This window comes from Anneissia japonica, unplaced genomic scaffold (assembly GCF_011630105.1).
Source record: "Anneissia japonica isolate Jap-2015-1 unplaced genomic scaffold, ASM1163010v1 scaffold287834_len5846547_cov211, whole genome shotgun sequence".
NCBI lineage: Eukaryota > Metazoa > Echinodermata > Crinoidea > Comatulida > Comatulidae > Anneissia > Anneissia japonica.
The window spans coordinates 216757-234049 of record NW_022704992.1 but is presented as its reverse complement, the minus strand read 5'-3'; the positions used below and the strand labels follow the sequence as shown (position 1 = coordinate 234049).

Below are 17293 nucleotides of genomic sequence, written 5' to 3'. Positions count from 1 at the left end.
TTTGTCCCTTCAAGGCTAGGCCTATACCATCCTAGCTAGTCTAGGCCTAGAGTAGGATAAGGCTAGCGCGACATGCGGACGTTGGTACGAGTAGGTTAGTCTACAAACGTCGCCTAAAGTAATTGATTTTACCCGTCAGAACGAAAGAAGGAAACTCCGCTTTTCAGTCGTCTTAGGCACTCGTTTTTTGACAAACAATGACCTTTCAAAGGTCAAATTGCTGTCAAGAATATGAATTGGCTGCTTCGCAGCAATTAAAAGTATTAATGGTGATTTGTAGTGGATTTACAGATAACTAACTAAATAATAATTATCATCCAATTTAAGGAAATTGTGTTGTGATATTTCCCCTATTTTCATGTAAAATCTAATAACTAAGACAAATAAAGCAATTCAAATATCACTTTTTTTAGGCCTGAACCCAGACAGTATATCTTGATGTCTCGATGACAGAGACAGTTGGAATGGGAAAAAAAATAATTGTCTGTTGAATAATATATCTGTTGAAAATGTATAACTGGAGAGGAAATGTTCATAATTAACGACTGAAAGCGGAGTTTCTTAACACTTTGATGTTCAATTTCAATCTCCTATCCCATTTACCCTTCACTGACATTTCAATTTCAATCTTCTTTACCATTTACCCTTCTCTGCCTGCTTCTCATATTTGCTCCTCTTTTCACTTTTCATCTTCATACATTACCATGTTTGTGATGGTTTTTTTTTTTATTAACAACCAATTCCTAAAGACTAACTGCTGATCTTGATAATAGTTGTCAGAGCGTTACAGTAAGTTTTAAATCAATATTCTGTATATTTACCTGTAAAAGTAAATCATCCACAGGTAGCTATCGGCAGGTGTTTTATATGATTAAAAAAAAAACTGCTCTGTGTAATATTGATGTTTTGCTAGACATTTCAACAATTAGCAGGCTACAAAAATGCCCAGGTACTCTTTATTTTTAATCCTTGGGCACTGTTCCTTCCCTTCCATACGTAAGGAGTTTTTAGTTTGATTTGTTATACCATGATGTCTCAGTTTTCCTTCTCCCTGGAGAGGTTTAGTAGTGGCAAAATTATACAGTGATATGACTTGCCTAGAATTTAATGATGATGTGATTTTTTTACTGTGAACATGTTTGAAATGTTTAAGTGAAGGAAAACATTTTTTTTTCACATAAAAAAACTAACCAATGAATTCTAGGGAAGAGCTCTTCAGTTTTAGACAACATGTGTCATCATTTCTGGATAAAGATCAATGATAATTATTGAATCATATTTCAAAACTTTTGAAATATCTCGTTTTAAAGTATTAATGATGTAATTTTGATGACACCTTTCTGTAATGGGATCTTGCATCAATGTCACAAAATCTATCAAGCTAATATCTCATGAATACTCACAAATTCATAAAATTTTTATTTAAAATTTGAGTTAAACATAAGTGTGATATTAAAATGCTTTATTCAACATAATATAACGGTCACTGAAGAAGTTTTTCATGCAGATAACATTACAGTTGCATATCATTGAGTCAGTTGAATATTTAGTGGTCAAGTGACATGTAACCAGGCTTAAAACTCTGGAGATCTAGTGTTCAAAGCATAATATTAATCAATTTTCAATCAATCTACTTGAGTATAAACTCTGGATTCAGTGTAGTTTATGCCAAGTTCTGAAAAATTTATTTATATCTAAGTCACCAATCACATTCAATGTAAATAACTTTCTTTGATTTTACGTCAAGTTTTATTCTTTTTATCTTTTATCTACAGGCAGTCAGAATATACCTTGTTTGCATCTGGTCTTAAAGTGAATACACAAAATGCCAAATTGTGGAATAATGTTGGACACTCACTAGAGAGTGAAGAGCGCCATGAGGAGGCTTTACATTACTTTCTCCAAGCATCCAGGTGAGGCACAAAACATAGAAAAATAAATCTCCATATAAGGAGATAATTTGACAAAAGAGAATAATGGTCTGCTGCTATTAATAGATAAGATAACTTTATTTTCCAATATAAAAATGGAAATTTGTTTTCTCTTTGGAAATATAAGACATATAAACAGATAAAAAATGAATAAAAACATGTGAAAGAACAAGATTAGATAAAAACAATTTTAAAATACATGATAGAGAGCACGTGTTTCTCAGGCGTTAGTTTCATGGTTTAGAGTAAAATAGAGTAGGTTTGCACTATTAATTTTTTGCTGGACAAATAATATTTGATTTGTGCATCATATATGTGCATGTTGATGTTTAATCACGCCCATATATGGGCAAATCATTTGAATTTTCCACAGAAAATTTTAATTTATTAGTGTGGACAGATCTGCAGTTGACACTAGTTGTGATGCACTTTCTTTGCCCAAGAAGTCTGAACAGTACTTTTTATTAGTAGTGATATGTGAAACCAATTCCAAAGGAGAAAAATTCCTGAAGATAATAAACAAATGTTTGGTTATCGAATCTCGATGGCTTGCATTAATTTCTTTTGAGTTTGCTTTGTACTATTTTTACTATCAAAATAATTAACGAGGAAATGTAAATTACGTTTGTGAGTGATAAATGTCAAGATAGTTCTAAACAGTACTGTAAATGTTCAGTGATTTGAAGAGCTGGAACATCTGCTTCTCCCATGATGCATCTTCATTAATTCAATAACTTTCTTTGCCATCTTTTTTCCATTTTAATTACCAAGTATTAGGTTAAATATTGTATCAATGATACATTGCGTTAAAAGCAGGAAAACACATTAAATTAAAACAATTTATTGCTCATTTGAAAGAGTCAAATAAGTTATTTACTCGCAATGCAGGGGCGGATCCAGTAGGGGGTACAGGGGACACCAATCTTGCATTACATTGCATATAGGCATAGGAAAATGAAGCTGTTAGTTCAAAATAATCTCATAAATGCATGGGAATTCTGCATATTTTTCTTGCCACTAATTAGCATTCATGTAACTGAGAACTTTTCACCTGTACAAAGTGAGGTTGTGAATGTGAAGGGGCCGCTTTCTGCTAAGCCTCGTAATTGACCAGAGCAAAATATTTAAACCTATGTAATATCCTTTAGATTTAGAAAGCTTAACACATTGTTTTTAGTAGTCGGTAAATGGCATGGAGAATTATCGCAGCGAAGATAAATGAAATTGATATTCACAAGCTATTGTAACCTCGTACGATACAAATGGAGCAGGTGCATTATAATTGGGCTACACCCTTTTAACGTAGCCAATCATAGTAATGCAAAGTTCAGAATGTTTACATTTCAATAACCTAGGATTATTTAGATTTTCTTTATTTCAACAATAGCAATTTGAGTAAACTCCTTCACAAAACTGGCAGGGTTCAGGGAAGAGAGTATTAATGAAAATTATCAAATTTCAAGATAATTCTTTTGAGTTTTCAACAAAACCTGAAAAAAGAACCTCTCATCGACAAGATGAGGAAAATCAAGGAAACTGTCAAAACCAGTTTTCTTAGAATTCCACAAATAAAGAGGAATCGTTTTTTTTCCACCACAATAGCAGAAGCGAGAGTTTTGACCTTGCAATGCTTTCAACGTACAACCAATTTAATTTTGTAGTGACATGAATCACGTTTTTTACGACAGTGTTTTAAAGATTCTCCTCCTCGGAGTGGACAGCCTCATCCCAGGAGTACGCAACTCAAATAACATGTGTAAGATAAATCTTGCAGTTGTTACCACATCTTTGTCCTGACCTTCGATAACATTGTGGCCCATAATTTTTGCTACTTTGCTCATCTTTTTTGAAATCAATAATGTCACCATAGATTCCTATAAATGATCCAACCAAGGATAGTTTGTAACTTGTTTTATCTTGATCATTTGATCGTAAATGTACCAATAAATCTTCTTGTTTTCAACATTTTTTTTATATTTCGTTGCTTTTTCATTTTTACTGAAGTCAATACTTTTACCATTGATACTGATGCCAGTGAAGATAATGCTGTTAGATAGATTGAATCTAACTCGTTTTATCTTGATTTCGTCATGGAAAGTATCTTTAAATCAATTTTTATTCAACATTTTTCTGGAATTGTTTGTTACTAGCTTCGTTCAAATCAATAATTTCACAGCCAATTCATGTAAAAGATCAAAACTTGCGGTAGTGAGTAACTCATTTTGATGATTTTATCATGGAAAATAGCAATAAATCTGCATTTTATTATTAACATTCAACACCGTCTCAATGGGAATCTTTTTTACCGAAAAAGGCTTTAGTGTAACCCGAGACACATGTAACATACGACTGTAATGATGATTACCTTATACTTAAGGCGAATAGGGTCATTCATAAATAAACAGGGTCACCCATACCATACAGTACACCAGTTGTAAGATTTTTACGAGGAATGTTATGCCTTTGACCATGAATCACTTCTATTTTTTGCAAACTGATTTGTAATATTCTTGGCATTTTTATGGATGATTTTTTTTTGGAAACTAAAAGCTTTTTACGATATGTGCATACAATAGAAAATTGTAATTATTTTTCGAAATCTTTCTTTTAATTAGTTTTGAAATAGATGTCAAACATCATACATGGATATGAAATCATCAATACTTGCCCGGCCTGTTTCATATTCTAATTTTTATGTTTTCATTTACTATTAAATAGACGGAAGGTACATATTTTGCACATCTTACATATTAATATAAAGAGTATCACCCCATTATCTACAGCCTTGACCGATGATAACTGCAGTGAAGTCATCTTCATTCATTAAACGTCCTAAATGTCACGATCATTTCAATAATTAATCGTTATTCCGTTTTTCAGCTTATACAGGTGCTTTACCTACACCGAATGTTGTCATTTGTAATCAGCTTTCGTCTGGTTCCGTGAAGATTGTGTTTTATAGGCAATTATTCCCGCATCTCTGGCTTTTGAGGCGAATGTAAACTAATTACGTGAAAGTACTATTCATTGCTTGTTTTCTTATCACGCAAGTGGTTTATGCCCCATGCCTATGAATTTTAATAGCTAGTATATTTTAAGCTTCAAAGGAATCTCCATTACTTTGTAATCCATTATGAATTCTTAGATTCTTCTCACATCCTAACAAAACTATTGATAATATTTATTCTTCTTTGTGTCATATTTTAAATTTTAAAAAAACGACCTGCATGAACTTCATCTTTACTTTTTTTTTAAAACAAATATTAAAATAAAAAATATACAGATAAATCCTGATCTTACCATCATTTTTGGCTTTGATGTTAGCTTGTGCAATAGCTACTTTAAAAAAAAATTTTCTATTTAACTCTTTTCTGACATATTTACTAAATTGGTTGTTTTTTTTTTTAGGTTTATTAGGTTTTTTAGCCTAAGAACATCCTTAGTATCAGTCCCTGAATATCAGTTAAATTGGTTAAATTGTTGGTAAGAAGCATCAAAGTCAATTGAAATTAGGCAGCCTTAAAGGTTGATCAGACAATATAAATTCAAATGACATCATTATGGAAACACAGCTTGGGGATACAATTATGTAAATGCTGAATAATAATCTTGAAATATGGCATCACATTTCTGTATGAGTCTTTAGATCTCATACATCAATTCTGGTAGTTAAACTTTTTAAGGATTTGATTAATGTTTTCAATAAAAGTTAGAGGTGGTTGTTTATTTGAGGTAGAATGCAAAAAACTAATGTCAATAAAGGTCATTTTGATTAATGTCTTTCAATCAAAGATAGAAATTGCAAAATTTGGTTCCATGAAAATTAACTGAAAAACAAAGACAATAACAACTTTGTTAAGAATATTTTGTTATTCTTAGAATCAGATTTCTTGTTACTCAAACTTAAAGTTTAATATATTTCTGTATATAAAGTTGAAGAAATAATACATTTACCCCCTTAGATTTTAGGTTTATCCCCTTATAAAATAAATTTTAAGTTTATGAAATATATCAACCAGTATAGTTTAAAGAAAAGTTATATTGCGGCTAATATGGTCAAGAATTTGAGGTGGCATATCATATACCAGTAGAAGTTGGGTTTATGGCTCATGAACTCAGAATCACATTTAGAAGTCACAAAACCCTTTTAAGGCAATAAATAAGTTGAATGGAAATGAAAAACATTTTAAATAAATACGGTTAGAAAGTAACAGTGTGTAAAATATTTTTGTAAGATTTGAGTTGTGGTAGCAGGTGCTGTGATCCTGTGTGTCATTACTTAGTAAGTTGTTAAAATTGCTGGATTTGGAAAGTCAAGTTTTAATTCTATAATATTATTGCATGACTGTTCTAACAAAATACACTAACAATTTGTATAATTTATTGTAGGTATGCAAGGATATTTGCTTATTTTACTGACACAAAGATTTAAATTTATCACAACCCTGACATTTCACCAAATTACTCAGTTCCTAAGGTGTTATTACTGTAGCTTGCACTACTTTGAACCTGCAAGCTACTTTCTTTCATCTGCTCTCTGTAGCTGTCATTTTCTTGCGTCAATAATTTTAAGAAAAAAAACAACTTTTTGTTGTGTCCTGGTTGTATGTATGTCAACGTTTTCTTGTTATTCTAATTTCTTTTATAGAATTGTAATTCTTGCTAATGCCGTTGTTTTTTTTGTGTTGTTCGCTGTTGTGTACCGTTGTAATGATACTACATTTTTTGTAGGTAGAATCGTGAGACTGTGAGACATACACACAAAGTCCTAAGAGATTTTAGCGTCCATTAAGAAAGCTTGTACAAGCTCACTGTAATACTTTCAAAAGGATCAAAATATATGAGTAAGAGATACATGACTAGTTTACTGAAATTCTGATGACACAACTTTTTATCAATTACTATGTTTAATATCCTCTTTCATCATGCCACCATAAAATAAATGTTCTAGTTCTAAACAATGAAAAGTTATCTTACTTGTTAGAACAATAGACGAAATCAGTTTCAATATCTTGTTAGAAAACGTTACAGTTTGAAGTTAAATATTGAATTATTGCTTTAACATTTTTGTTCTTTTTTTTTTTTTTTTCGTTTCTCTCACTTGACCGTCTTTATTTGAGCTTTGTTTTTGGGGGCAAGAAATGACATGGTTTTAATATGCTTTCCAAGAATCTTACTGAAGAATTTCTTGATTTCTTTTCCAAGAATAGATGTTATACCACACATTTTAATTACAGTATGCTACGTAATTTCCTAACTAAAGAACTAAATATATCGCAATATAAAATTCAAAGATGTGTGAAATTTTAGGTGGTTTACAAGGACAAATATATAATTTTAAAGGTGATTGTAGGAAGCTTGTCTGCAAGTTTTGAATGAATGTATATTAAGTATTTATTTTTGGCAATCAAGATAATAGGAGGTAGGTGGTTGTAGAAAAAAGTCTCCTAACAACATGCAACCCCTTTTTAGAAATTTCTTGTTTTATTCTACTTTATTTACCGAGGGTAATCCAAAAGAGCGGTTGCTGATGATCATGGGGCCCTCACATGAAAACATTACAGTTCATAAAATTCACAATCACAAAAGCTAAACAGAAAAATAAAAAATGTGAACTATACAATTTTTAAAAAATAAATAGATAAATAATCAATGAAATTTCACAGACAAGACAATTTGGTCTTTATCAATCATTATACAAATATTTGGACATAATTTTCACTGCATATCCATCTTAATTTAAAGAGTGCCAGATCATAAATGCATAGAAAAAGCGAAAACAACATTTATAAAATTGTGATTGATGTTATGTTAGAATGTTAGGAGGGACAGGACTAATGCAAATATAGTATATATCAAACCATTAGCTTGCAAAAGGTCATCAATAACAATTTGTCTGTTGCATGCTGATGTTAATGTGTGATTCACCATGCAACTATCAATAAAGGCACTTCTCCTTTGAAGTTTCTAGTTGATTAATTATAAGCTGATAGGTAAAAAGTATGACATCTCTGACATAGGTAATGTCAATCAATCGGTCAATCTACAGTATTAGGAAAGCGATTTTTTGAAATTATTTAAATGGTTAATGTAACCATCCTATGGTTGTATAATAAAAGGTAATCATGCATTAAAAAATGTAAACATCCTGAAATCCATACATCTTTGATTGGCTAGATATATAATGCTAGCAGTTCTGTAATTGTGTAAAAAATTATGGGTAAGCCTCATCCTGCATTCCGTCAAACTATTACAAATTTATGTTTTATTATAGTGCATGGAATATAGGTATACAAACTGCTTAATGTTTATTTGGTAATTGTGGAAAAACAATTTTTAACTGAAAGAAACCATAGATCTCTATGAACTAACATAGACAAATAACTAAACACATCTTGCATTCCACTACCACCACCAAATGACTGAAGCTCTGCACACACAGCAGTCAAATAAAATATTTCCATTATCTGTGTGAATGCTTGTCCGGCACACCACCAATCTACTGACTGTCCCGTAGCAGTCTGATTCAATCATCATTGAAAATGATCCATTGCCTCACAACACTGATGCAATGTCCACTTGACATATGAATGAACAAAATTTTTACTTTTGAAAATGTTTTAAATCAATGAATATATCTCATAATTTTGTTTTTCTTTATCATGTAATCAATGAATTCCATTCTGTGACTCATAAAACAAATTCTTACTACAGTTAATGTACAGTACAAGATGGAAAATGCAATTGAATATCACTCATAACATGGAGGATTCCTCCATGCTCATAAGTACCAGTATTTTGTTACTGTTTCCAAATTTGAGCCATAAATTAGTTCCAATGGGATACCAAATTTGCAACCTGAGAAATCAAATGCCAAAATATTTTGACCTAAAAGTACAACTAGTAACAAAATATCTTGTCCTTTCTTAAATAATTACCAAGGTTGATTTAACTTGTAAATCATAGATTTTATGTGTAATAATAATGCCAACATTGATATTAAACACTTTGCTCTTTTTATATATACATATTACTGTTATCTACTTTACGGAGACAGGAAAAACTACAAATTTATATACTGTTATTTGGTGTTGCTTGTTCCTGATTGGTCTATATTATATCATAAACCAATCAAAATCTATACTTTTGTTTATTAGATATTGTCATGTTAGGTGCCATCCATAATTTTCAACATCTTCGAAAGAGCATGAAACATATTATTCGGGGGTGGGGTTGAAAGTGTAGGCATATGAAAAAAATAAAAGTGATGATCCAAAAATCACACAAAGCAACCTTTGATTGTGAACTCTTTCAGAAGGAGGGAGGGGTCACAGAGAAGAGAGTTTTGTACTCTTATGGAAACGATCCCCTAAATCAAAATCATTAGAGATGTCACAATGTAGTAGTAGAAATTAGATGAACAAGTAGAGACATTTTAATTAGGAATGTAGTATCACAGATATTTGGACAGATGTGCTTAAAATCATTGTTATAAGGATAAATTAGATAAAGCTAATTGCGAACAAACTAGAACTGAACTGTGTCAAAAGAAGCATAGAATTTGGACGTGAACTGAAGCCTTGCATTACTGTGATTAATCTATGATTCCATATACACATTATATGTACTAAACCTTTATGATTCTACTCCTTGTGACAGTGGCGGACATGTCATCTCACATTAAGTGATGCGTTATAATATTTAAAGCTACCACTGTCTGGCATAAAATATAAAAAACCATCATAAATTCAAAGAAATACCTTCAATTTCCCATTGAAGAGAATCAAGTAAAGGCTTCAGAGGAAAACAATTTTTTGATATGTTGAAATCTAAGACATTGAATTAATGGGAATGGCTCATAAGATAAACTTTTGAAAATTTATAAACATCATCCGTAACACGTGAATTTATACTACTGCAATGAAGCAACTAAATGTTAGTATGAATGAACACAATATTTAAAATAAAGAAATAAGATGTTGATGAACATTTAAAGACAAATAAATGTTATTATTTGGAAGATTATCCTTGCAATTGGCTCCGTTTTAGACAGCTAGATGCAATATCAGGACCATAAAAAGCAGAAAAATAGTAGGAATTACAACCATGAAACAGGGGGTCATCTTATATGCCCAACATAAAAAAATTGCCCAAAAATCTTCTTAAACTCAGGAGTCATCTTATACGCGGGTCACTTTGTAAGCGAGTATATACAGTACTTATGAGTAAATGTGTAGGAAAGCTGATGCATAAAATGTGTCATGGCTTGTCAGAGTTAAATACTGTAGCCTCCATATTCACCATCATTATTAATCTATTAAAATCTTTGAAATCAGAATTTTATCATCATAATTTTATTACAAAATAATTCAATATACTTTTTTATGGAAAAAGATTTTTGGAATTTAGTCTTATTTATTAAAGCCAATTTTTCAGTGACATTATAATTTATGGATACAATAAAATCCCTCATTATTTTTCTAAAATTTGGGTTCAATGGGTCACCAATGGTTCAAACGTATCATACTCATTAAAGCTGAGACCCGGCTGATAGCGAGGATATCAGAGAAAAAAGAATAATGATGCCGATAACAAAATTATCCATTACGGCACTGCGACAATACCTACTGCAGAGACGGTCCATAAAATAAAGAGATTGTAACGATGTAATCCAAAAAAAAAATTACCCAATGCGCACAATGACAATAATGTTCAGAATTTTTGTGATGATCGACGCAGATCAGACTCTAGACACAGTCGGCCTCATTGATAGTAGGTTTAGATATATTTTTAAAAGCATGGGACTGATTGACTAATGGACTGAGGATAGGCCGGCTCCAGGGCCTGTTATTCTCAAGATGGTGTTTATATTTAGCCTGTCAATCAACATCAATCAATCATCCTGTCATTGTCCGTCTGAATGTCTGATAATTATTGAAAAACATGAGATTTTTATTAAGATACTGTCTCAGGTGGCAAGGGCTTGCCAAAAGGAATCCTAAGAATAGATTATGCCCAATATATAAGTCAACAACTCTCAGTGTATCTGCTTTTGATGTTGTTATCTTTAAGACTTTTAAGGGGTTTTTTTTCTTGTCTGTTTGTTTGTTAGACATAAAATATCCTGTGAAAGATTTGCTGTTTGTTTGAATAATATTACTGAAAGAAACATAATTAGTCAATATTTAATGAGATGAATTAGTGTTCCATGCGCATTTGATCTAGTGACTTTGGGTTAAAATATGAAGCACATAGACACATTATATTATGTGCTCTGCAGTCCTGATATCATATTATTATTATTTTTATTATTATTATTATTATTGTTATTATTATTATTATTATTAATATTATTGTTGTTATGTTACTAAAACCTACCTTAAGGGGAAATTAGACAATGGGGAATTTAGAGAACAATTAAAAATAATGACGTTAATTGGAAAATAACAAACAATATTTATCTTAATTGCGACTTAGAGCAGCATTATTATTATTATTATTACTATTATTATTATTATTATTATTACTATTGTTGTTTTGTTTCCTTCAGATGGACATGGATGTGAACATGGTCCATTTCTTCATATCATCAAATGTGCGAAGTATTTTTTGAAATACATTTGAATAAACAGAGGTGATGATGAGCTCAAGCTAGTGGTTGAGTCTCCAAGGAATTGAAATATAACAGCTGTTTCGATAATAAACGATGAAGTCTCTTAATTTTGCATTAAAGCTTCAATAAGAATTGTACTTCTGCTCTGTTAAATACGCAAATTTCTCTTAATTTTATCATCCTATTTATAATTATGCAAACCTATTTATTTCATATATATGTATTTCATTTCATTTATTCAAATAACCTCCAATAAAGAGAAGCATAGAAATACAATCAAAACAATGCAATAAAATTATATATACTTATCTAACACTTCACTCCTTAGCCGAAATTCGGCTTCTGCATCTTGAGGTTAATTTCCTTGCTGATTAGGAATTGAGGGCCTTTAATTAAACATACAGCACAGATTCAAGAAGTACGGTATGTTTCATAAAATGATAATACTACTAAGATATACCTCTGAGCATTATATCATATCTTTGTTATTAATTTTTAAGTAGCCTTTGAGCATAATATAACTTTGCAGCTGTTTCCATAGAATTATTTAAAGCATACATATATACAGAAGGTGTTTCATCAATAAATGTATCAAAATAACTTGTAGTTGTAGATATTTGATATCCTTGATAAAAAAAAAAGTCTAATAACCTACTGTAATTGCTTCTCTCTGCTTAGTTATGTTTTACACTAAAGCTGAAGGCATTAAAACAAATGTTCTTTAGAATTAACCTCTTTTTCAATTAAACTTGGTAGGAAAATTTAGCTCGATCAATTTGAATGGCCCTCGTAGGAAACATTGGTTCTGTTTGTCCTAGTTATCGTTTCCTCCGTGTTATTTTGCGAGTGTCAATGTTAGCAATTTCGTGGCAAGAAATCAATGGACTGTGACTTTCACATTATATTTACGCAATGAAGAATTGAATATACGGTAATAACCTGTGTCATTTTTTACTGGTAACAGGTCTCGTAAAATTGACAGTGATGTTATTCAACTGACGTACTCATAAAAGTGTATTTTAAACAATTTGGTGTGACATCGAATGGTTTATTGAAGCCATGAATTGTAGAATTGCAGATGTTTTATTTGTCTAACAAAATAAAATTTTACAAGTTTCCTAAGTTTCTAACATTCCCTTTCTGTTATACCAATCTGTAAATGTAAATTCATCAATTAATATTTTAATCTATTAATTAAAATCTGTAAAACTATCAATCAGTGTTTATTAATATTTTATATTAAACATTGTTTGGTACTGTTTTATTAATATCAAATATTAATTAATTGATAGTATTTTATATTTTAAAGTCAATCAATGAATGTAGTATATTGTAATAGAGTAAAATACTATGTGTGAATGTACTATAAAAAATTTTAAAAATTGAATGATCAACAACAAAACTAGAATTTATATTGAACCAATTTAAGAAATTATCAAAAATGCCACATTACCCATAAGCTTGATTACAAGGAATTTCTAAAAACAAGTTTTCAGATTATTTATGAATCAGTAAGTCAATGCGAGTCAATTAAACATCATTAGTTATTGACTTATTGATTTATAAATACATTGATAAGTCAATGTGAGTCACTTAAACATTATTATGTCAATGTTATTTATTTAATTGACTATTAATATATTGATGCCTATTATGTAATTTCAGAGTCCAGCCAGATGACACTGGTGCTTGGATAAATGTTGGCAGAGCCTATAAGAACATTCAAGAATACGAAAAAGCAGAGGATGCCTATCGCCACGCCATCACACTCATGCCAACGGTAGTTCCAGGGAAGATGTACACAACTAGAATAGCGCCCTCATACCTAAATGCATACATCAATCTTGCAAACTTAATCAAGAACAACAATACAAGATTAGAAGAAGCTGATACAGTAAGTTCAATTCACTACAACAAATCTCCTCGTCTACAAATGCATATCGGTTTTCAATTTCCATACAACCACGATGTTGAATGGAGAGATACAGTCCTGTGATTAAATCAGCAAAAGCCACAATTTAATTAAGTCATTGAATTGCTCATTTTAAAAGATCTAATACTGCAAAAAATATTCAAATTCAGTTTTTTACTCATGTGCAGATTTCTTGCATCCAATATACTTAAAGTGATTACCCTCCCACACAAATATATATGGCAATATATATGGTTCTTGTTGAAATTAACAAGGTAATTTGGATTAGGCCCCTAGTGATCCACAGCAGCCGCAGTGTAGTGTCAGTTAAGATCAGTACACTGGGAGAAAATCCGCTACTATTTGTGAATAGTCTACCAGGGTCTTAGGGCCTATATACAGTAGAGACTTTCATTTCAAATCAATTGGGTGTTCACTAAAGTGCCATTGCTAGGGCTTCGCAGGTCTTACCCACCCCTGCGCGTGTCATTTCCATGTCGTGGCATGAATTCTTTATGGCCCTGTCACACCTTGACGATTTAGCCAGCGTATGCCGACGTATGAAAAAATGGTGAATGCGCTGGCATACGTCGAATAAGTTATTGGTAAGTTTCGTATAAGTTAAGAGCACGCTGGTGTACGGCGAGTACGTTGAGAAATTTTGTGCATGCACAAAACATTTTGACATATGCCAGCATATGGCTCATACGTTCCGCATACGTGGGCCATAAGTTGTAGGTAAGTTAAGCAATCGTTGACACACGTTGACACATGTTACTTGTAAGTTACTCAAAAGTCAAAACGTATTTCTAACCTATGAGTAACGTATAACGAACTTATCTCCAACGTATATTGACGTATTTGACCTGTTCCAGACGACCACAAAACTTACTGAACGTGTTTCTAACTTACAGTTATCGTATAATGGCATATTGGCGTTTAGGGGAATAGGTGTATTAAATGGGGTGATGTCTATACCGTAATGTTGATACTGCGATGTCTAGTGTGATTATGATATGAATCGACGAGCGGCGGCCTTTTTAAAGGCTACGTCACATGATCATCGGTGATACGCTGCCGCGCGCTGTGCATAAGGTAGACTATCGCTGGGCATAAGTTGTGAACACCGGCAACACACTAAGCATTTGTTCGTGTAAGTTTTCTATAAGTAATCAAAATGTTCTATATATACAGTTACTAATACGTTATTTATACGTCCAGTACATTATGAATTCCCCATGAATGCGCCCAAAGTTGAAAAATAGCATTGATGATAGTTCAGTGTTTTAAAAAAATTTTGATACGTTTGGCATATGCTGACTAAATCGTCAAGGTGTGACAGAGCCATTCGAATAGATTACAACAAAATTTTGTACATACATACAGTTCTGATATTTAAATTTGTAGCAGACGATGCGTGAGAATGAGATTCCCCGTTGGAAGTCCCATAGCTATGGCATTTGCAGACGGAGAATAATCACTAAATGGATCAGTGTATACCCATCTGTTTCGTAGAACTCACTTATGTTACCCCATATACCCGATACCCATCATTTTTTTACACTCAAGACATTTTTAAACATTCAGCATTTAGATTCTTACCCACACACATATGTTCTTACATAGCCATATGTTGTTAAATATTCCTGTAGATACATTCTTCTTACTCATAAATATTCCTGCATTATACATTACCCCTTATATACATTCTTACACCCCATATAGCTTCTTAGGCATCATATAAGTCACCAACCATTACCATTACCATCATAAAATATCCCACGATTACAGTCTTGCATTCTGCATACAGTATCCTGAATACATTATAAATATGTAGCATAGAAAGTGAAGGTCAATTTGGATTTGTAAGCATTGAAACTCATTCTGTGGGCTTTGTAACTTCACACTTGGCGTTCAATCCTCAAAAATCGTTCCATTTTCCCAGCCAGACGTTTGGGATTTTTATGTGAATCCAATGCATAAACAATAATTAAGATGATGAAAAAAATACAAAAGAAATATTACTATAGATTCAGGGGAGTTGTAGATGAAATGCTGTACCGACGATAAGGAGTTTATAATGAAGAAACAGTATGGAGAAACTTGGATGGGTAATTTTCTTAAGGATTATTTGATGAGCTGAACAATTTCTCGGGAGAGCTATTCCACTGGAGATGGAGATCAAATGTGCCTGATGTAAATTCGAAGAAAAATCGGCTAATGCATGAAATTGCAGACAGCTTAAATTTGTTAGATTTTTTTTTTCTAAGTAAGATATACTGTTGTATGCATATTATATTTCAAGATCGTAAAGATTGGTACATCTTAGCGATTATATTTCCCCTTATATGGAAATTTACTTGATATAAGATATAGTGTCCAACTAAATCATTCTCACTGTTATCAGTTATTTTGACAAGTTTTTTTTTTGCATATGATTATTATTGCGAATCTAAAATAAAATATTTCGAATAGATTTCATTCCATTAAACAATGAAGTTATCATTGTTAAAGTCAGACTCCGGAGGAAAAAAAATTTGTGATATGTTTGTAAAGTAAGTGAAAAAATGTTTTATTTATCAGTCTTTGTTTTTTAAAATGTTCTTTGCATTGTGATAATTGGTAAGATATTGTGTATTGACATTTCTTTTTAGTATTAAGGGTAGAATGTTGCATTATGGGTAGGATGGACACTTTTCACATGAATAGGTTATTCCAGTTTGTGTACGAAGCCTGGATGTAATTACTCCTAAAGGATTTGGGATAATTGCCTAAATGTAAGCTAGTATAAGGGGTAATAATTCCAGGAGGCAATTTGAATGCAGAATGTACGGATTATGGGCATCAGCAGGCAGAGTTGTATTGTTTCTATTTTTGTTATTAATTTTATTGTTAATATTATTTTTTTACTGAATAGGTGAGGTAAAAAAATACAAAATAACAATAAAAATAATAATTATTATAATTACTTATGGATTTCTTATTTGATATAATTTTATATTTGCATAATAGGCAAATGAAAGTGAAAAGAAAAAATTCCTTTGGTAGCTTTTTCAGAGAGTGATAACAATGCGGCCAGATCTAACGACGGCATACATCAACCGTGGAGATGTCCTCCTACGATTAAATCGTTCATTTGATGCCGAACAGTCTTTCAGAACGGCTCTTGAACATGATCACGACAATGCTGATATCCATTATAACGTAGGTGCTTCAACTTTTTGTATTTACACGTTTATTTCATAATTGGTCAAAAATGTGTGCTTGATTTCGTTGATTATGTTCTACGTGTTTTCGACTAATCCACAGATCTCATGTAATGTTGTCATTGCTCTTATTATGACAAATTGCTTCTGTATCTGAGTTAACATTTCTCATTTACTCTATCTATAGATCAAAACCGGAATCTATATTATTTTCTCATTTAATCAGCTGCTTTACAGATTCTCTGAATGTCCAAGTTCAAATTATTGGAACTTTTTTTTAATATTTTCTCTCAACTTGTTTCTATTCATCTTCATTTTAATCCATCTATCTATCCATTTATATTTAGGCCATATATGTGTATATAAACTTAGGAAAAACTCTGAATGTCTTGCAATTTTAAAGATAATTGTAATCCAATTTGGCTTTAATTGAACGAATAGATATCCTTAATAAAGGAAACAGGTAAACTTCTTGAACTGAAATCCTTGATAATTGAACCAGATGGATGTAGGTTGATAAAAAAAACACCACACATCTTTAATGATGATTTAATGTGTGTATGTGTGTGTGTGCTGTCTCTTATACACATCTAGATGTGTATAAGAGACAGGTGTATACCCATCTGTTTCG

General features: G+C 31.6%; 1 protein-coding gene across 1 annotated transcript in view; it reads left to right on the top strand.

The window, feature by feature from the left end:
* Window positions 1–17293, top strand: part of LOC117104851 (protein O-mannosyl-transferase TMTC3-like) — a 102069-nt gene that overhangs the window by 72595 nt on the left and 12181 nt on the right. Inside the window, exons 10-12 of the mRNA XM_033245698.1 lie at window positions 1776–1913; window positions 13210–13438; window positions 16505–16660. Coding sequence (XP_033101589.1) covers window positions 1776–1913; window positions 13210–13438; window positions 16505–16660 — 523 coding nt within the window. The remainder of the gene's footprint in view (window positions 1–1775; window positions 1914–13209; window positions 13439–16504; window positions 16661–17293) is intronic.